General features: G+C 44.3%; 1 protein-coding gene across 2 annotated transcripts in view; it reads right to left on the bottom strand.

Moving 5' to 3' along the window:
• Window positions 1-247: 247 nt before the first annotated feature.
• HDHD5 (haloacid dehalogenase like hydrolase domain containing 5) overlaps window positions 248-22,010 on the bottom strand; it is a 232,494-nt gene continuing 210,731 nt past the window's right edge. For both annotated transcript variants that reach the window (XM_044087527.1, XM_044087528.1), the window contains exon 8: window positions 248-893. In XM_044087527.1, coding sequence (XP_043943462.1) covers window positions 509-893 — 385 coding nt within the window. In that variant the 3' untranslated portion in view covers window positions 248-508. The remainder of the gene's footprint in view (window positions 894-22,010) is intronic.

The raw sequence follows: 22,010 nt of genomic DNA, 5'->3' as shown, positions 1-22,010 counted from the left end.
TCTCTGTACTACCATAACATCTCTGTCCCTTTATGCAAACCACTAATGTCTGTGCATTATCCTAAAATGTGATCTTTGTAAGTAAAGTGCTAACTTCTGTGTACTACCATAAAATGTCTGTCCCTTTACATATACTAAATTTTGTGCATTACCATAACATTTCTGTTCCTTTATGTAACAGTCTTAAGCATTCACTCAGTTTCTAAAAAAAACAGTGCGACAAGAACAAACAAAAGAACAATGAAAATATATTACTTCTCTCCAAGAATTAGTCTTTATTTTATATAACTTAATGGTTTTCTTACAGTGACCTGACTGCTACTGGAAATTCTAGTTTCAATAATTTAAAACTCCCCCTATTTATTTGGCTAGCTGGGGATTCACACAGGTAAGGTACTGCAATAGACTATTAGCACAAAACTGTTTGAAATTGCCACATGATCCTGAAACAAAAAGTCTGCATTATCTAGCTTAATGCCTTTCATAAGACAAGGAACTGTCATTACAATTACACCCAACCCTCTTCTTTATAGATAAGCTCTACTGCTTCTTTCACATCCTCTACTATCCAAGATGGTTCTACCAGGCTGGGGTCAAAGCAAAAGTCTCGATGACCATGGAACACAGTCTCTACAACACTCTCTTCAGGGTCAGAAGGCATCTCATTATAGCGTCTGTACATGCCAGTGCACACCAGGATCGACTTGCACCAGTCAGCAGCCCCCAACGGGAGTTCCTCTTCTGGCTTAAAGTATTTTAGCACCACTGACTCCTCTTTTAGGGTCTCCATCACTTTATGCCCTTTCACCTGGGCATGGACTTGGTCACCGCAAGCAGCCTGTATGTGCTGATTATATAGGTTGGCACCATAAATGTCTGCCATTGGGTTATCCCTGAAAATACACAAAACGGGCATTAATCACATTAGTCATATCATGATAGGAACAACATTCTCTATTTTTCATTCTTGTTCTTACTTGAGAACTAGTAGCACAGACACTTCTCCATCAAGCTTCTAAAAGGAGGGCTTCTCTTAAATAATCTAATATGCAAGTACTCCTCTGCAGAAAAGATACTGTATAATGACCAAACGACAGCAGTGAGTATGTGCATTTCTGCATTTGCCCATTATGAAAAAAAAAGTTCCCTGCCACAGGTGGAAGGCCAGTAATAACTACCCCCGCCCCCATAAAATTGCGGGTACCACTGTACAGTCTTACCCTGTCCTGAGACAGAGAAAAGTATTAGCAGAATCATGCCTTCAACTGTAAAGTTCTCAAACATGGGTAACTGATAGCACATATGGACTGCACACCCTGCCCTCAGAAAGTACCCAGAAATCAAAATAATCTGGGGGTTCTTACAACTACTACAAAGAATAATAATGATGAACAGAGTACAGCTGTGATGGGTACTCAGCAAAATGGTGGTCCTTGAAAATAGAAGTCACCCGCATATTAAATCCTTAAATCTGGACTTTGCTACCATGTCAGCCATCAAGTTCTGCAACTTTTTCCCCAGTATGCTCCTCTGCCCATATAATACAACAGTACTCCTGCACTGGCCACATATTGATATAGGTTTAGCAATGGTAGAATATAAGCAGAGGGGTGGCATGCACAATCTACGATTCCTCACAGCAAGAAACCTTGTTGCTTAATCACAGCAGAACTTGTAAAAGCCAAAAGAGCTTTTGCAGTATGACCAGAATGGTAAGCATTCGAGCTAGCAGGATGGAATGCGGAACACAGCACCATTACGAAATAACAGTTCTGTCTAAACATGCTCTTCAAAACAACTTCTTGTACAAAAATCTTAGAAGGCACAAAGGCAAAATGAGAAAGTGTTCAGATGGGGAAAAGATGTTAGGGAGTCCTTAATGCACATGTCACTGCTACATCAAAGATCTACTGTTAAGGTGACCCTTTTTAGAAGGATTATCTATGTAGCAAACCTAGACCAAAATCTATAGTTTGCTTAACATAAAAATAGACAAAATAATATAAAAAAGTAAACAATTTCCACTACAATGTAAACAAAGTAACACACAAACTGCAAGACACTATAGCCTACCAAAAACACCTTCTCTAATCACACATCTTCACTTGGTTAAAAAAATAAACAGACTGCATCCCCCATTGACTTAATATACAAAAATAATTTCAAAGACAAAACACAAAATACACAAATAATGCTGCCATAAAAACAACACTGCCCAACTAAATAAACCACAACAAATGTTGATATTACTGAAATGAACATAAAATAAAAAGCAAAAAGTAATAAAAATTTGACAAATGACCCAGCTAGCATATTTGAAAATGGCATTACAGTAAAACTTAACAAATCTTAAACTAATGTTCACTGTATAGTACTTAAAAAAATAAATAACCATGCATAAAAAAGATAAAAATATTCCTCGGGACTAGAGTGCAAAAACACTTTTGAAACACTCACAATTACCACAGCAAACTGAAATCAAAATTCATACCAATAAAAAGAAAACTGAGAAAAATAGATAAATGGAACAAGCGGGATCTAGATGGTGTACTAAATTAAATAATTTTGTACTGTAGGATTACTGAACTCAACATTTAAGAATCATAACTTCTCCACCACTCTACCAAATCTTATTCCACAAACCTATAGCAGACAATGTTTCATCTGTCATATACCAGAACTCCATATATATGTACACATCGAACATTTTAAATATTGATTGGGAGTTTGATCTAACACAACTGATGATCCAATCAAAAAAAAAAAGTTTCAACATTTTTTTTTGCAGGAGGAGCAAGGCCCCCTTGCCCCCCATACACCCCTACTAACTATATATGCCAACTCAAAGAAAACAACACAGTGGGGAAAAAGGAAACTTCCCCAGTCCCCACTGTACTGCAATCATGCACTGAAAAAAAAGCCAGCCAAGTAATCAGCTGATTTTTGATCAGCAATACCAACTTTTTGTAATCTGGTAAGCTGATTTCTCAATGGGTTGTATGCAAAATGCATGTACACACACACAAGCATATATATGTGTGTGTGTGTGTGTGTGTGTGTGTGTGTGTGTGTGTGTGTGTGTGCAAAACATGTATTGCTTACAAACACAATGACGAGCATGCAGTGTGCACAACTATAATTTAAAGATTTGTTAAGCAGATTGGTTGCTCCAAAGACCCTTTACAGTTACGACCCCACCCAAACTGGAAGTTACAAACAGAGAAAATGGCAACCAGTCATGAGTGTACTAGTTAAAAATTAATAAAAAATGTCCAAGTACATTTAAGAACTGAAGATGAAATGGCAGTGCTGACAATGAAATACAGAATATGTGACAACAATTATAAATAAATACAGATTTAGAAATATTCTTTCATAGTTTTAGTGTAAGTACATTTACAAACCATCTATTTACTTGTGTCAAAAAAAGCACAGGTCAAAACTCTGCCTCCATGGGGAGGCAAAGTGGGACTCAGAGGCTAAGACTAGTTCACCGTTGCAGGGGAGCATGGAGGTCTGGTCAACCACAACGCTGGTTTCTACTAAAGGGGAGGTGTACACATGCAACAGGAGGGGGCTGGGTGCACACGTTTGGTGCTGCCAATCCATGTTCATGTGGTAACGATCACTGCATGTGTGCTCCAACGTCATTGGACTGTACTGCTAGCTGTCACATAAGCAAGCAGACATATCAGTTGCTAGGGCTGGGTTATGGACAAAAAGGGTTTAATAAAAATAAAAACGGATGCTTGCCTGCATATATACAGGCAGCCCCTTATGGCTGCCATTATATATGCTGCCTACTTCATAATCAGTTGAAACCCAAAAGAGGGAACATATGAGTTTTGTTATCCCCCTGTGTGGGAAGCTAACGGGCATAACTGCAGTGATAAGATGGTTAAGGGGGCTGAAAAGCTACAAGTTTAAAAAAAAAAAGTTATGTTCTTACCATAATGTTCCATCCGTGTTGCCCATCTTCATTTCCATTAATGTGCGAGTATTGGCTTGGAACTGACTGGCTGTTTTTTTACAGCTTGAGCTACCTAACTTGAGCTCCTCCCATATACCCACAGTGCCCCACCCCCCCAATGTACCTCAAATTGAGTTTGCCAGAAAGGGCATGGCACCTAAATATGTTTACTTTATAATTAAGCAACCTCTGGAGATCAACATAGGGAATAGAAATTCTTTTGAACATTCAACCAGGCTTCCTAAAGACTAGGATAGGAGATGGAGGGCAGGAAGGTTAATGGAAATGAAGATGGACAACACAGATGGAACGTTCTGGTAAGAACATAACTTCTTTACACTGATGCTGTCCTTTTCACTTCATTAACCTATGGGACAGAGTCCCCAGCTACTAAGATCCAGGGTGGCCCTTATGGAAGGATATTCCAGAGAACAGCAGAGCCAAAAGCACTTCCACACCTGGATATGATGTCCAATTTGTAATGCGTAATAAATGTGTGGGGGTTAGATGAAGTAGCTGCAGCGCAAATGTCCTCAACTGAAACTCTAGACCAAAAAGCCTGAGAAGCAGCCATAGACCTTGTGGAGTGGGCCTTAATAGGTCCTGGTAAGGGAATATTTTTGGAAGAATAAATAAAAGTAATACAGTCTTTTAGCCACGTGGCTAGTGAAAGTTTGGTAATAAATCTACTATTTTTGTAACTGAAAACGATAGGAACAACTGATCAAACTTCCTAAAGGGCTTGGGCTTGGTTCTATGTAAACAAAACCAAAGCTATCTATGAACATCAAGCAAATGGAGGGTACATTCACATTTGTGTCATAATTGGGAAAAAAGACTAAGATCAGTGGACTGATTAATGTTCCCTTCCTTAGCAACCCTGGGTAAAAACGAAGGATTAGTGCACGAGGTAACTATCTTTGTTTAAAATCAAGTATGGAAATTTAGAAGAAAGGACTTGAAATTCAGACACACTTCTTGCAGACGTGATAGCTACTAGAAAGAATTTTCCAAAAAAGGAATTTCAAATCCACAGTAGCTGCAGGCTCAGAGTGGGTGGACCAAAGCTTGCAAAATCATCAGTGCATCCCACGGTGGAGTACGATCTTTCACTGGAGGCTGGAGCAGGAAAATGCCCCTAAGAAAAGTTTTACAAAGCTTAGAAGAAGCAAGGGATAAGGAATCAAAGCCAAAATGAAAATTGGATATGGCTGCTAACTGGACTAGCTCCATCATCGAAAAGGGAAGCCAAAAAGTCAAGTACGACTGCCGCTGGTACTGTAAAAGGAACTATCTGTCTTTGTTCAGTCCAAATAGAAAATCTCTTCCACTTGCTTTTATAAATCTTACATGCTGAAGACCTATGTGAGGAGACCAAAATATTTTGGGGAAGAAAGCCTGGAATATCTTGCCATCATCGAAAGTGGAGAAACCATACGGTTAGTTTCAGGCCCTGTATGTCTAGATGGGGATGCCCTGATGGGTGAAAGAGCAGATCTGGGGCTGGATCAAACCTCAGCAGACAGCAAACAAGATGAGACCAAAGGAAGGTTAACCAGGTGCCAAAAGGGAGCAGTGAGGATTACTTTGCACTGCTACCTGAAAGTTTCTTTAAGAACTTGGGAATTAGTGGTATAGGAGGAAAGGCACAGAGACGATTGTAGGGCCAAGCATGGATAAGAGCATCCCTGGGCGACTGTCTCTCAGGAGGGATCAAGGCAAAGTATCTGCTGCATTTGTTGTTGAAAGGGGATGCCAACAGATAGCAGCATGGGAGACACCATTTGTGGAAGATCATGTCTGCTGTTGACTGATTCACAGACCACTTGTAAGGCATCAGTAATACTCGACTGAACTGGTCTGCTAAAGTGTTGGACTCCCCCAGAATGTGCATTGCTACCAGAAAGAGTTTGGTAGAGATCGCCCATTGCCAATCCCTCATCGCTTCTCGACATAGGGGGTACAACCTGGTTCCTCCATTTGTTCATGTACCAAACTACTGCCATCCTGTCCGTTTGAATTGCAATAGTCCCCAGAGGTAGAAAGCTGTCAAGTTCTTGCAAAGTTAGAAGAACCGCTCTCATCTCCAGTACACTGATATGTAACGTGGTCTGCTCAGACGTCCACGTGCCTTGGAGTGTCTGACCCAGAAAATGCCCCCCCCCCCAGCTGGGAGGCGTCAGTGGTCAATGTGGCATTTAGGGATGGAAGGATGAATGGATGTCCTTGAGTAACATCTGTAGAGTGAAGCCACCAAAGCACAGATTCCTTGCACACTCATGACAGTTTTATTGGAAGACTGAGGGGATTCCTGAGTAGTGACCATTGAACTGCTAACATGCATTGTGATATCCTCATATGAAAATGAGCCATGGGCAGGAGTTTTATTGTGGCCACCATTGAACCCAATACCCTAAGAACTAAACTGGCTGGAGGCTGAGGTATGGTTAAAATTTGTCTGATATGACTTCGATTCAGTACCCTGTCTGTTGTCAGATTAAGCACAGGATGCCCTTGTATGCAGACGAGCCCCAATGAAATCTATGACCTGAACCAGATCCAACTGGGACGTCTGCATATTGATAGTTATCCCTAGAGCTAGGGCCAGCTGTAGTAAGTAGTCTCTGGCTTGAATGAGTAGATGCCTGGTTGGAGCGGTCAGAAGCCAGTCACCCGGACATGGAAAAATCTGGTAACCCTGCAGTCTGAGATGTGCTGCCACCACTGTCAAGCATTTGGTGAACACCCTGGGGGCTGTGGTGAGACCAAACGGGAGTGACCTGAACTGGTAATGACTGGCTCCCAGCCTGAAATGTAGGAACTGCCTGGAGCGTCTGTCCATTTTTATATGGTAGTACACGTCCTTCGGGGGTCTCGGAGCACATCCATTCATCTGTCTTCAAGAGAGGCAGGATGGACTGGACCATTCTGAACTTTGTGTGCTTTACCAATTGGTTCAGAGAGGTCAGATCCAGAACAGGTCTCAAGTCCCCTGTCTTTTCCAGTACTAAAAAGAATCTAGAGTAAAAGCCTGATCCGACTTGATGGATGGGACCTCTTGGATAACTCCTTTTTGCAAAAGCTTTTCTATTTCATGGGCCATGTCCTCCCTCTGATTGGGTGGAACATTGGGGAAATAATGTTTTTTCTTGGGAATGTCCAGAAAGGGAATGAACTATCCTCTGGATATGATTAACACCCATTTGTCTCTTATGATGGTCTCCCAGGCTCCTGGGTGCAAGGAGAATCACCCCTGACTGCCTCCAGAGAGAGGAGGACAGTTGGGCAACTGTACAAGATCGTTGGAAGGGCTTGTTTTGAGAGGTTTCCCATGACCCCTGATTTTGCAGACCCCCTTGGCCACATGGATAGCATCTTCCATTCTGATTATTCCCCTCTCTGCCCCAGGGGGAAAATTCTCCCTGAGTATCCTGAAAAGGACCCTGCGTCTTCTGAAACCACATTTTCCTCCTCCCACACTGGTTCCTGAAGAAGGTCCTTTGTGGGTTAGAGAAACGTATTCCAATGGCAGACAAGGTCTTTCTTTCCTTCTCTCTCTGGGAGAGAGTCTCATGAACAGATAATCCACACAAGGAGGTGTTAATAAAGGCTTCTTTGAAAGGCTCTGCAAAATGGCATAGCCTCATACAGGCATGATGCCTCATGGCAGTGCCAGAACCGGCAGCCCTTGAAGGTAACTTTTGCAGCGTGGGAAATCAACCTCATGGATGCATTGGCTTGTGACTGTAGGATGGCTCATCTGGAGGAAAAGATTTTCTGATCCTTGGCAGACATGGACCCTAGAGTTGTGCTAGAAAGTTTGTTTCCTAAGTCCCTTTTTAGCCTTGTAAAGAGAGACAAATAGCTTAAATGCCCTCAAGGCGGAAGAGGCGTAAACTCTTTTGCCAAATATGTCCAATGCCTGGGATTCACTAGTCGGGGGATGGAAAGAGGAGCACTCCTTGGCAAGTTCCCTCTTGGTGGCTGCAGCAACAACCATGGCATCTACAGGGATACCCTTGTTCCAAAACAACTTATCTGTGGGTGTGCTCAGAATCTTGTCCGCTCATTGAAGAATTGGCTCTACTGTGTCTGGTTCCCTCCAAGCCCTGGATGACACCAGCTGGATCAGTGGGTCGGCCGGGGGGACACCCAGGTTGTAGATTGCCTGGACCCGAAAGCCTCCCACAACACTGATTCCTCCAGGGAAGGGTTTTGAGCTGACCAGCCACCCCTATAGTGCAGGATTTCTAAAACGTCTCCAAGGAGACCTCATAGAGTGGTGACTTTGGAGACCCTTCTCCTTCCTCGAAATCTCTATCTGTGGTAACTAATTCTGTAGAGGAATCAATGTGCAATACAAGTCTACTATCAGAAACGTCAACAATCCAAACCAGCCTTCCAAAGTTTTCAGGTAGGAAAAATCATAAAGTCTAAGCATGTAAACATTATACATATTCGCATGACCGTGTTTTTTGAGCTTGTAGCCAGCTTGTGTGTGAAAAATATTCTTTATTGTCCACTGGAACTGCTGAAAGGTTGAAAACTGTATTCTTGCGTGCAGAAAAAAAAAAAAGATTTTAGATGTTTTTTATCCAGTTCAATTATATGTTTGATTATACGAACAGTCTGATTATCTGAACTACCCTAGGTCCTAATTAGTTCGGATAATTGACTCTCTACTGTACTTCCTTTTACACCGCCTCTGCTGAAAGACCTCCTCAGTGGGATGTTTCGGGGGGTATCGGAAGATGCCTGTGGTTCCACCATGGGGAGAGAGTGGAGGCTTTGGGGGACTGGCTGTCCATGCAGCAGAATGGAGGCCTCAGGCAGAGTGCGCCAAGGGTCTCACAGGATGGGACAAAAACCTCTCCACCAGTTTGAAAGCTGAAGGGCTCTGAGCCACCATGAGCTGTCCCACCGGGGCCAAAGACACCGGAGCGGACACCTCATGAAGAGCTGGAGTCTCCTGCTCTGAAGGGGGAGGAAGAGCCGAGCTATTAAAGGCCAAATGTCTTAGGGGAAGCTAAAGCTCTGAATGTTTTGGAGTCTACATCATTCCCCCTGGAACCGACCCCAATGCTACGCTCCAAGACACACTTAGAACCAAAGCCATCAGAGCCCAGTGGGTCGGGGAAACAGTCAGTGGCAAAGAGAGATCTCCATCAACCCCAACACCTCGGTACTGGAAACAGACAGCATCAAAGACACAAACTGAGGGGTGGATCGGAGAAGGAGCCAAAAGTCGGAACGGTGAACCTCTCAAAGATCCAGATGTGGATGGAGCAGAAACAAGCCCCATCTGGATCTGGGTCTCGAGGAATTGCCTCATCATTCTGCCAATGTCCCTGTAGGAAAGACTTTGGGAAAACCTGGAAGATGCTGATGACATGGATCTCGAGGATCTCTTGGGAGATTGGGACTGAGATCTCTGAACCTGTACTATCGGAGACAAGAAGGGCGCTGACACAGTAGGAGCTGGTGGCAAGTTACTCAGCCCTGCGACAAAGAAGGGTGACCAGAGCAGAGGGAAGAGATCAGAACCAAGCTCAGTTTGGTTCCAACAAGAAGCCTTTTTTTATTTTTAGTCTGAGGGAATGCATGGCGGAGCGCTTTCTGCTCTCCCGGGTGTCGTTGGGGGGGGGGGGGTCTGAGCCCATGAGGTTGACTGAGCCCCCAAGATGGCGGAAGGAGGCAGAAAACCTTTAAGGACCAGCTTACTCCTCCTATCTGCCAGAGCCCAGAGGTGGAAGGCCTGACAAATAATGCAAGGGGCCCCAAGATGAGTGGCCAGAAGCAATAAACTATGGGAATCTTCACAGGAAGTAGCTTTTTTAAAACTTTGAGGTTTCTCCGACATCCATAAGGACAAAGACATTTTTTTTTGGAAAAAAGAGAGAGAGGACTAACCACAAAGAAACCCGGATAACAATAACAAGACTTAAGTTTAAACTAAGGAACGTGTCTACAACAAGGACAACTACAGGTCCTGAAAAGCAGAAGAAGAATATAAGAGAAGAAAAGAAAAACACTCACAAAACTCCAATAATTCAACTTTTACCGGAAGAAGCTCAAAAGCCAGGCAAACTCACTGCGCAGGGCATTGTGGGTATAGGGAGGCACTCAAGTCAAGAAGCTCAAGCTGTAAAAAAGAGGCTGATCAGTTCCAAGAACTGGAGCCAATAACCACAGATTAATGAAAATGAAGAGGACTGCATCAGATACATAGCTATGAAGTCATACCAAGTGAACTGCCACAGGTATACAGAGAAAGAATCACCACCCTTTATGTGTGGGGCACCCCCTCTGAGATAGTTCATTCCATTATTTAAGGAAAGATGCACAAGGATTCAGTGGTTAATGCTGATACCCTACAGATATTGGCTCTACAGTTTGGTCACTGGTTGGGGTGCCTTTTGTGTCGAGACTGCATGTCCTCACTGTGCCATGTAGGTTTTTGCTAGGTGTTCTAATTTCCTCCCATGACCCACAGAGAAAATGTAGAATAACTAGTGATCCCCTGAACTGTGTGTAGTTGTACATGCCTTTTATGAGTTTTGTTTGCACATTTTGTGATACACTGGCATCCTATACAGGACTTGCTTCCAGAAATGCATTTGACAAAACCACATCTGTAAATAGCGACACATGAATGGTCAAAAATTAAAGAAACATAAGGCTGTAAATTCTGTGTAAAACCCATTTAAAGAAAAGACCTGACAACGTGGATGAAGAATGAAGTCACTTCACTACAGAATTCTCACAGCTATAACACCACCCTCTTAAATATGTGATTAATAATGCTGTTACAGTTTCTGCACTTTATGTTTTTAAGTTGCTAAAGTGAGAGTTCCTTAGAATGCTGTGCATCATGAACACTCTACATAATCTTTCTGTTGCAGCTTTTAACCTCTTTGCTCAATAATTCTGGACAACTCTATTGCTTGTTATTACTGACTGTAACTCTCAGTGACTTACCAAAAATCAAGCATTTTATGAGGAACAGGGCTAAAATAGGAGGCAAAATCGGGGACAGATGAGAGCTTTGCTGTACACTTACTGCAACAGTAGTAACAAATAAAACAAATGCATATGGATTTAATCATGAGAAATGTACAGCACACCTGTAAATATAATTTTGCTATTTTCTCATGGGTCATGATTTGCTAAAGTGTACTTTACTTCCTATCTTTTTTTCCTAGAAATGTTTGAATCTTCACTTGTTAATGCTGATGTCTATTGACTGCTTTTCTGATTTATTAATTAACTTTTTTGCACAGACTTAATTCTACATTAGAAACTAATACAGTACTTATATTTAAACTGCCAGTCTGAATTTCTCAGACTGTAGAAATAGCAGTTACACAATGACGATAATGAAACAAAGATAAACATTACTTTCAATCAGAAACTTCTTCTTCTTCTTTCGGCTTTTCCCGGTTAGGGGTCACCACAGCGGATCACCTTGTCCGCACATTGATTGGCAGTGGAGTTTTACGGTGTAGAGTTGCCAGCGGCGGCCAACCTTCCAAGCCACACTCACACGCTACACCTAGGGCCAATTTAGAGTATCCAATCCACCTGCAACATGTCTTTGGGATGTGGGAGGGAAAGAGCAGGAGGGGAGGGAAAACCGCGACCACAGGGAGGACATGCAGACTCCGCACAGAAGGCACCCCAGCCAAGGATCGAACCGGAGAACCTCTTGCTTTGAGGCGGCAATGCTAACCACTGCACCACCGTGGCCGCCCATACTTTCAATCAGAAACTAACTGGTTGCAATCATTTATATTTAAATTGCTAGCATGACCTTCTTCTGGGGACCCATGAAATCTCACCAATACTTAATTACGGATGTCCAATTTCCTTATCATCTTAACATCACAAATTTAATGTTAGTCTTCAAAACACAAAGCAAAAACTGAAGTTAGCCCTTCAAATGTTTGTCATGATTATTTCTAATTACTGCAATAAAGTAAGAGTTTTAACCTACTGCCATAATGTGGTAAATCTTTTTTTTAAATAATCTTTGTTAAATTTTAACATAAAAGAAAACAAAAACAGGAAAAGAAAAGGGCATTATGCTTAATACAAGTACACGATAATGCTTGTCGAGTGTTTATTAATTATTACTGTGTGTAGTTGGGGTCAGTCTTCCATATGCAGCAAACACCATTAGTAGGATATTAAGCTACACAAATAGAAATACTAGCTACTGAAAAGTCAGAGTGGTTTTGTACATCATCTTTCCCAAGTTAGCACATCGTATTAGAGACTTTTTTGATAACGAGTCCAATTTTAACGATTAAAAAATCTTTTCTAACACAGTACAAACTGATAAAAGCATTACAGATGCCATTTTCTAACTGGAAAAATGACCTTCAAGGTTGGTGTTTTAGGTAAGTAATACATCTTTTAGCACTGAGGACTCTCCTTGTCTGCATTATTGAGCCTGACAACATGACTGTATGGTCCATTGCCTTCCCTATAATGCCACCCTGATGGTCACTACTGCTTACTAGATGCTGACAGAACTGGTTTGGCAGGGTAAAAAAATCAATACAATTTAGAGCAGCCATTTATTTTAAAATATAATCTGTGAAAGACAAGAATGAGACTAAATGTACATAAGAGTGTATACATAAGATAAACCTCAGAAACCACAGTCAGTATACTCACTGTAAAGAATAGTTGTGTAAAATCTTCCCATAACCTTAGATGTCCTTCTCTTCCAAATTGCAGTATTCCAAACTCTTGGGTTTTCATCTCTTGCTACCTGAACATCCAGTCAGTATACAAAAGCTTGTAGTCACTGCTAGGTACAAAGGACGTCTGACGTTGCCCTGGGTGAGTGGGCCATAAAAGTGACGTCTGCATGTACGTTTCCTCAGAACCGAATGCCCGAGTCAAACCCCAGTCCCAGAATAGCTATACAGGCTCTGTGCCAGCCTTCCTGAAGACACTGGAGAGTATGAATGTCTCTCCAAACACCATCATATTGGGTGACTTCAACTACCCAAACATAGACTGGGAACATTACTCAAGCCCCAACACCCTAGCCCAAAGGTTCCTGGAGTTCATAAACTCAAATGCTATGGAACAACTAGTCACCATTCCCACAAGAGGAGAAAATATACTAGACCTGAACAACACAAACATGGGGACAAAATGCTCTACACAGGAAGTATATCCCTCATTGGTGAGATCAGACCATAAATTAATCTCATTGGAGATCCACATCCCCCACCCCAGCAAAAAAGACCACAGTGAAGAACTTCTCAAAAGCAAACTTCACACTTCTCAAGACTGGAGTGGTATCCTTCAAGGCCCCCGAGCCAGTGGAAACCACAACCCATGCTGCTGAAACCCTTACAAATTCCTTCTACGAGCACCTCCAGGAATGTATGCATCAAGCAATCCCTAATAAAATCAAGACCCTTTCCACCAAAGGCAGGCGCCCGGTCTGGTGGACCCCAGCCATAAACAAACTCTGCAACAAGAGGAGAAAGCTACTACATGACAGAGCAAAATCCCTAAAAGGGAAGGCATCTCTGATCAATACTAGCAAAAAACTACGATCACTCATAAAATCATCCAAGGCCAACTTTGAGAGAAAAATCGCTAATGACACAAAAGACAATCATAAGGCCTTCTTTAGCTATGTTAGAAACCTGGGTGGAAACTCCCAGATATGCTCAGAATTAGTCCAAAATGATAAAAAATCACTGAACCCACAGACATTGCCAACATACTGGCAGACAGGTTCAGTGCAAATTTCTCCCCCCCCCAAAAGGAGAAATATCTATCCACCAGAGTCTAGCCTCCCAAACATCTCAGATGCCCAGGTGAGAGCTGCTCTCTCTAAAGCAAAAAACACAGCATCAATGGGACCGGACGGTGTCCCCGGCTGTGTGCTACACGAACTCAATGAGGAACTAAACCCACACATAAGGCTGCTGTTTAATCTTAGCCTTACTACAGGATATGTACCCAAAGAATGGCGTACAGCAACTGTGGTCCCACTCCACAAAGGCGGTGCTTCTACAGACCCTGGAAATTAACGCCCCATAAGCTTGACGAGCCTTGTCTGCAAAGCTATGGAGAGGATCATAATGGAACTCATAAATAAAAGACATTGGGGACCTACAGACACTGGATCCTACCCAATTTGGCTTTGTCAAGGGCAGATCCTGCCTCTTGAACTTGGTCAACTTTTTCGAAACAGTCACTAAGGCCATTGATGAGGGTAAGGCAGTTCACACAGCCTACCTTGACCTAGCAAAAGCATTCAACACAATACCCCACTCGGGCATCATAGAAAAGCTCACCAGCTTAGATGTAAACCCATATGTCACAAGATGGGTTGCAAACTGGCTCAAGGACAGAACACACAGGGTTAGAGTTGCTGGTGCCATGTCAGACTCTAAGCCAGTCACGGCGGTGTCCCACAGGGCTCAGTCCTGGGCCCCTCTTGTTCGGCATTTATTTTTCTGAAGTGCAGGCAAACATAGGGGATTGTGGCTGACAAAATTTGCAGATGACTGCAAACTGGGCACCATAATTGACACTCCATCAGACACAGACATCCTCCAGAGAGGTCTCATAGAAATGGATAACTGGTGCCAGAGCCATGGCCTTAAGCTAAATGCCAAAAAATGTATAGTCATACCCTTTGGGAAAAACAAGGTAACCCCTAATTACCACATAGGTGGTAATCCATTAAACATGGAAGAAGTTATCAGGGACTTGGGGACCCAAGTTGACAGTAACCTCTCTTTTGACACTCACATTGCCAAAGTGGTTAGGAAGACCTTCTACATTGCCCACTTGATCATGAAGGGATTCACATCCAGATCAGGAGAGGTCATTGTACGCCTGTACTCTTCACTTATCAGACCAATGATTGAGTACAACGCCCCATTCAGAATGTACCTTACCCGACACCTGCAGCAGTTGGAAAGACCCCAAAAGTTCCTCACCAAAAGGATAAAGGGGCTCAAACATATGTCATACGATGCCAGACTGAAGAAACTCCAGCTCTATTCAGTCGCATACCATCTGCTCAGAGGTGATCTGTGCCTGACATACAAGGCCATGTCCAACCCGGAATTAATGGACATGCTCCACCTCAAAAAATCCAAATCCACCAGAGCCACGAGAGCAAGAGACTTAAACCTCAACACGGATATAAATAGGACATGCTGGAGGGACAGATTCATCACCCAGAGACTCCCTACACTATGGAACAGAATCCCAGTCCATGTGAGGCAGAGCCCCTCACTGACTCTGTTCAAGAGAAATCTTGACGAGTGGATGGGAGATCGTAGGTTTACCCCGGGAATCATCTCTGTGTCACTGCTGGACAGAGGCACAGCAAACTAATGGGTATAGTATTCTCATCCTAAGGGGTGGTGAAAGCCACACACACTCTGGCTAGGCTTATAAATGCCCTAGGGCAGATAGCCTAATATGAACCTATGAACCTATAAGAAGCAACAGTTCAGATGGAGAGAAGAGGGTAAGGTGGGAGGGAATGAATACTGGAACATGGAAGAGAAGGAACTCTAATGTTATGGTAAGATTTTACACAACTATTCTCAGTCCTTCTATTCTCATGTTGCAGTATTCCAAACTCTTGGGTGAGTGCCAAAGCTCACAGGGAAGGAGAGGGTGGTGGTATGGAGCTACTCTTGAGAAAGCCATGGAGAATTGCCCTAGCAAACCCCACTCTGGATCTGGAGATATGATCCAGCCTGTAGTGTTTGGTAAAGGTGTGGACAGATGACCAAGTAGCTGTCTCTAGGATGGAAGCAGTGTCCAATCCTTTGACGAAGGACCCAGATAAAGCTATGGCTTTAGTGCAGTGGGCTTTAATTTGGGATTTGAGTTGTTTCCCATGGAATGTGTAGCAAAAGGATATAGGTTTGGAGATCCAAAGAGAAATGGTCTGCTTTGATACCGCCTTTTCCAGGCTCGGAGGTGGAAGGAGACAAATAACTGGTCTGATTTTCTAATGGCTTTAGTCTCGTCAAGGTAAAATCTAATTTGTCTTGTGAACATCAAGGGAATATAAGATTCTTTCACTGTCATTTTGCAGATGAGGGAAAAGGGTGGGAAGGTGAATACCCTGATAGGGGTTGGGTGGTTAGCATAATGGTTAAGGTGTTTACCTTACAGACACAAAGTGCAGGGTTTGATTCTCACATTGGGTAATTGGCTAGGCTTAAAATGGCCCAGAAAGGTAGTTAGCCTAATAGTAATCTATGACCCCATTGACCACCTTGGTCATAAAGGAGGGGTTGGTCCTCAGGGTCACTCTATCCTTGTGGAAGATGAGGAAGGGAGGTGTTGCCATGATGGCCTGGAGTTCTGACACTCTTCCAGCTAAAGTCAGGGCCATGAGGAGTTCAGTTTTCCAGGTACAATGTTTCAAAGATGCCTTGAAAGCTGGATCAAAGGGGGCAACAGTGAGTTTCTCTAGAACGTAATTCAGATTCCATGGAGGAGGAACCTGCCTGCTGGGGGGGTCTAAGGAGTAGCACTCCCTTAAGGAATAACTTTGGAGGGAGACGGGAAGCTAGAGGAGGATCAAGAGTCAGACTGAAACAGCAGCGAGGTGTATTTTGACAGAGGATTATGCCAATCCTGCTTGCACAAGTTCACACAGATAGGGCAGCACTAAGGGGACCTCACTTTGCAAAGGGTCTAGTAGTCTTTGTTGACACCATATGGAGAAACTCTTCCATTCAGACAAGTAAGATCTCCTAGTATTAGGTTTCTTGGCCTCCTGCAGGACTGCTAGCACATCCTCAGCATAATGATGCCTAGAAGGGATCAGAATTCTATCACCCACAGGGCTGGCTTCAGAGATTTCAGGTGGGGATGGATTAGGGATCCCTTTTCTTGTGTGAGAAGGTCCACTCTGTGAGGTAACCTGTGGTGATTGCCCCTGGCTAAATGCACAAGGAGGGGGAACCAATGCGGTCTTGGACAAAAGGGAGTCGCCAGCAAGATTTTTGGTTTGTCCTGCTGGATCTTCAGCAAGACTTTTTGAAGTAATAGGAAGGGGAGAATGCATACAGAAACATCCCCTTCCATGAGATAGAGAAGGCATCCATTGCCCTTGCTAAGGGACTGGATAGCCTGGTGCAAAACAGTGGTAGATGTCTGTTCAGGGGGAAGCAAATGTATCTATTGAGGTGTACCCCACCTGTAGACAATGTCCAGAAACACATACCTGTGAAGCATCCACTCATGGGATTGTGACATGGACCTGCTCAAGGTGCCTGCCTGAATATTCTGTGCTGAAGGGATATAAACTACCTGCAGGGAGATTCTGTTTTGGGCTGCCAGGTCCCATGCCTGGAGAGAAAGTCTGCAAAGCAAATGGGAATTGATTCCTCCCGGTTTGTTCACATACCAAATAACTGTAGTGTGGTCAGTGAACAACTTCAGAGACCCTTGTTTTAGGGCATGAAGAAAGGCTGTCAGGACAAATATGATTGCTCTCATTTCCCTCATGTTACAGTGTTCCCGCCTGTAGGTGTGGGACCAGGTACCCTGCATTTTCATGCTGCGCAGAGTAGCCCTGAGCCCAGACCGGAGGCATCTGTTTACATCTCCTGCACAGGGGGAAGAGGTTTCAGTGGAAGTCCTGAGTTAAGCATAACCTGGTTTAGCCACCAATGAATCTTCTTCCCGAGACAAGGAAGGAGATGATGAAGTCCAATAGGTGTGAGTGTTGGGTCCATATGGACTTCAGGTACCATTGCAATTTACTCATGTGGAGTCTTGCCAGAGGTAGCATGGGAATAGAGGAGGCCATGTAACACAGTTGCCTGAGGTATTGTCTGGCTGTCAAAGCAGTGGCTTTGAGGATGGTCGTTTGGTATTGGTTCAGGTTTTCCCACTTTCTGTGATGGGAGAAAAGCCCTCATAACATCTGTCCTTATTCTGCACCCCAGGAAAACCTGGTCCTGGGAAGGACTCAGGATGGACTTGGGAAAGTTTATGTTGAATCCCAGAGCATGCAGAAGGGAGATGACTGTGGAGTTGGCTCTGCAGGGATCTGGGGCATTCTGCCTGGATCAGGAGGTCAACCAGGTATAGAAAAATTTGTAAGCCTTGGATTCTGCAGTAGGCCACCACACCAGACATTTGGTGAAGACCCTTGCAGCAGCAGAGAGTCCAAAGGGCAAGGCCGAGAACTGAAAATGTGAGGAATCAGCAGCAAAACAAAGAAATTTCCTGTAGTTGGGCTGTATAGGTATGTGGAGGTAGGCATCTTTTATGTCCAAGGTGGCTAGAAATCCTCGAGTTATCAGCAAAGGAAAAAGGGTAAGCATGTGAAAGGTGGGGACCTGCAAGAACAGGTTGAGGTGAGCGAGATCAAGGATAGGTCTCCAGGATTCATCCTTCCTGGGCACCAGGAAAAGTACTGAATAGAACCCCTTTCCTTTTTCTGTCAGAAGGACCAGTTGTATGGTTCATTGAGAAAGGAGGCTGTCTATGACTGGCTGGAAAAGGTGGAGTTGGTCTTTGGATGATTGGAGAATCCCTCTGGGAGAAGGGGGAATGACCCTGGACATAAATTAGCCCCTTCTATGATGGAAAGGACCCACCTGTCTGACAATGTATTGCCAAAGGGGCAGACAGTAACAGAGCCTTAGGGACAGGGGAATGGAGTTTGGATGGGAGGCAACGAAGGCAGGTGGTCATAGGCTACCTACCCTATCCTGAAAGGGAGTTTTCTGGTCAGGAGTTTGGGCAGACTTAGAAGAGGTCTGCTGTTTCCTTGGGTCTTTTCTGTCTCTAGTATGGGATGCTGGAGCAGACGGTTTCCTAATGAACTGTGTATTTGACTGACAGTTCCTGTGAAATTTGGGAATAGGTGAGACAAACAGGTGTTTAAGGTCTTGCAACTCCTTCCCTTTCTGCTGAAGGGCCTTAAACAGCTCAGCCACCTGACCACTTGGGGGAGGCTTTCCATGTTGTTTGTAGCAAAAATTGATGGTGTGCTAACCATTTGGAAATGGTTTGTTTGGAAATGGCTTTGCCTTCTGCCCCTGTAGCAAAGCTAGCCAGCAATTGATCAGACTTTCTGAAGGATTTAGTCCTGTCTAGATAAAATCTGAGCTATCTGTGCACATCTAGAGAGTGCAGAATCCTTTCCCCCTTGTTCTAGGGATTAGGAAAAACAGGTGGGCAAATTAATGGATTGGTTGAGAGCCACCCTGGACACCACCTTGGGCATGAAGGATGGCTTAGTTCTGAGGGAAACCCTGTCAGCATGGAAGATGCTGAAGGGTTCCACAGCCATGAGCGCTTGCAGCTCGGAGACTCTTCTGGCTGAAGTGATGGCCAGAATGAATGCTGTCTTCTAGGAGAGAAAGTTTAGCCCTGCAGAAGAAGCTGGTTTGAAAGGGGGCAGGGTGAGCTTTTCCAAAAACATAGTTAAAGGTCCCAAGCTGGGGTGGGTGCCCTTCTTTCTGGATGGCCTCAAGGTGCTAGCCCCTTTTAGGAACTGTTTGATCAAAGTGTGTGAGAAAAGGGATTGCTCAGTGGGAACATAAGCAGAAATAGCAGAGGCATGAACTGTTATGGAGGAGACAGAGAGGCCACTGTGTAGTAAGTCAGCTACGTAATCCAGGATGAGAGGGAGGGAGGGAGGGCTGTGCCATATTGGCTCCTTTAGCCTGGATCCAGGTGCAGAACCTTTTCCATTTGTCAGCCTAAGACTATCCAGTGCTAGGGCATCTGGCCTCATGGATAACATCTACAACCTGTTTACTGCAGTTGGCAGATTGATCCAGGGTTATGGAATAATCCAAGCTGCCAAACTGAGTGTCTGCAGTTGGGGATGCATGAATTCCCCTTCCCTCTGGGTCAGGAGGTTTGGAATACGAGGATGATGCCATGGTGGCTTGGAATATGAGGATGATGCCATGGTGGCAATGACAGGCTGCGCAGCAAGGGGTACCAGTGCTGGTGAGGCCAGTCTGGAGCTACAAGAATTGTCCATGGTTTTTCCTCCTTTATTTTGAGCAGTACCCCTGGGGATGAGAGGTAGTGGAGGAAAGGCATAGACCTGTAGATTGACCCAGGGAAAGGACAGGGCATCCACTTTCCAAGCCATGCAGTGATGCTCCCTGGTGCAGAATTTGCTGAGCTGATGGTTGGTGTGGGAGGCAAAGAGGTGTACCTTTGGTGTGCCCCAATTCTGAGTTATTAGGGTGAAGGTTTTTCTGTTGAGCTGCCACTAGTGTGGGTCCCAAAGATTTCTGCTTAATTGGTCTGCCAGAGAGTTGAGAGAGCCTGGTAGGAATTGTGCTAACAGGTGCAATTGCATGGCAGAGGCTGTGTGCCAAAGGGTCATGGTCGGCCTGCACAGAGGGTAGGAGTGTGTCCCTCCCTGCTTGTTGATATACCACATCATAGTGGTGTCTGTTTTGATCAGGAGAGCCCCTGGGGAGAGAAAGGGTTTGAAATCTACCAAGGGGTGCTGGGCAGCCATCATCTTTTTTTAGTTGATGTGCAGAGGGGATTTGCTGCGGGCTCCATTGGCCCTATATGCACCTGCCATCCAGATGTGCACCTCAAGCATAGTCTGAAACATCTGTGGGGAGGGTCTGGGTGGCAGGGGGTGGTGAGAAAGGCAGTCCTTTGTTGTGGGAGCATGTTGTTGCCCACCAAAGAAAATATTTTCTGAGGCAAGGAATTATAGGTATAATAGTTTCCAGGTCTTGAGAGTGTTGACACCAAAGGCTTTTTAGGTGCCATTGAAGTTTCCTCATATGCAGTCTAGCATATGGAATGAGTAGTATGCAAGATACCATGAACCCCAGAGCTTGCAGGATCTTCCATGCAGATAACTGGGGCCTGGTGGTTAGTTGAGAGAAGTAGGCTGTCAGGAAAATTTGTTTTTCTGGTGTAAGGCATGCCATCTGGGATGATGTGTCCAGGCTTGCTCCCAGGAAGAAAATACTTTGGGTGGGCACCAGTTTGGATTTCTTTTCATTGACTGTGTACCCTAGGGAGATTAGTAGGGTCTTTACAAAGGCCAGCTGCTTGAGCAGCTTTTCCTGGCTGTCTGCCTGAATAAGGCAGTCAACTAAGTATGGGTAAATCTGGATATTCCTTTGTCTGCAAAAGGCAATGGCCGGAGCCAGACATTTTGTGAAAACTCTGGGAGCAGTAGATAAGCCAAAGGGAAGCGCAGAGAACTGAAAGTGTTGAGATCCTGCCCTGAAATGGAGATATTTCCTGTATGATTCCCTGATAGGAATGTGGAGGTAGGCCTCTAGATCCAGGGTGGCTAGCCAAGTGTCCTTGAAGAGCATGGGTAGCAGCTGCTGGAGGGTGAGCATTTTGAATTTTGGGATCACCAAGAAGGTGTTTAGCATGGATAGATTGAGGATGGGGCGACAGGTGCCCTCTTTTCTGGGCACCAGAAAAAGTCTGGAGTAAAAACTTTGGCCCATCTGTACTGCAGGAATGTGCTCTACTGCCTTCATAGAAAGTAGGGAAAGGATTTGCTTTTGAGTCTCTGCCCACTGGTTTGGAGACAGATCTGGGAACCCTTTTGGGGTGGGAAGGGTGTGGAAGGAAAATTTGTATTCCTGAGACACTATGTTCAGAACCCAGTGGTCGTTGGTAATGGTGGGCCAGGTGCTTGCGTGAAAGGAGAGTTTTCCTCCTAGGGATAAGTGAAGGTGGGCAGAAGGAGGGGGTGGTGGACGTGAGTCATTGTGAGTTCTTACCATATGGGGTGGCTTAGAACTTCCTGGTTTTGAAGTGGAGGTAGTCCACTGCTTAGATCTCTGCATTCCCTGTGGCTACTCTCTGGGGGGTCTGGTTCCCCGGGACCTGTGCTGGAATGGATTGGATGGAACAGGAAAGGATCAGTGTTTGGTGGGACAATGCCTGCTGGACCTGTAAGAAATCCTTAACTGTTTGCATTGATTTTGCTTTTTCTTCTGACATTTTTAAGACCTCTTCTGCCTTAGTGCCAAATAAGTTGTTTTTGTGCAAAGGGGACATC

Source organism: Protopterus annectens, chromosome 11.part0 (genome assembly GCF_019279795.1).
Source record: "Protopterus annectens isolate FY-2018-M chromosome 11.part0, PAN1.0, whole genome shotgun sequence".
In the NCBI taxonomy this organism is placed as follows: Eukaryota; Metazoa; Chordata; order Ceratodontiformes; family Protopteridae; genus Protopterus; species Protopterus annectens.
Note: the sequence above shows the minus strand (reverse complement) of the source record. Positions and strands in the feature narration are given on the sequence as shown.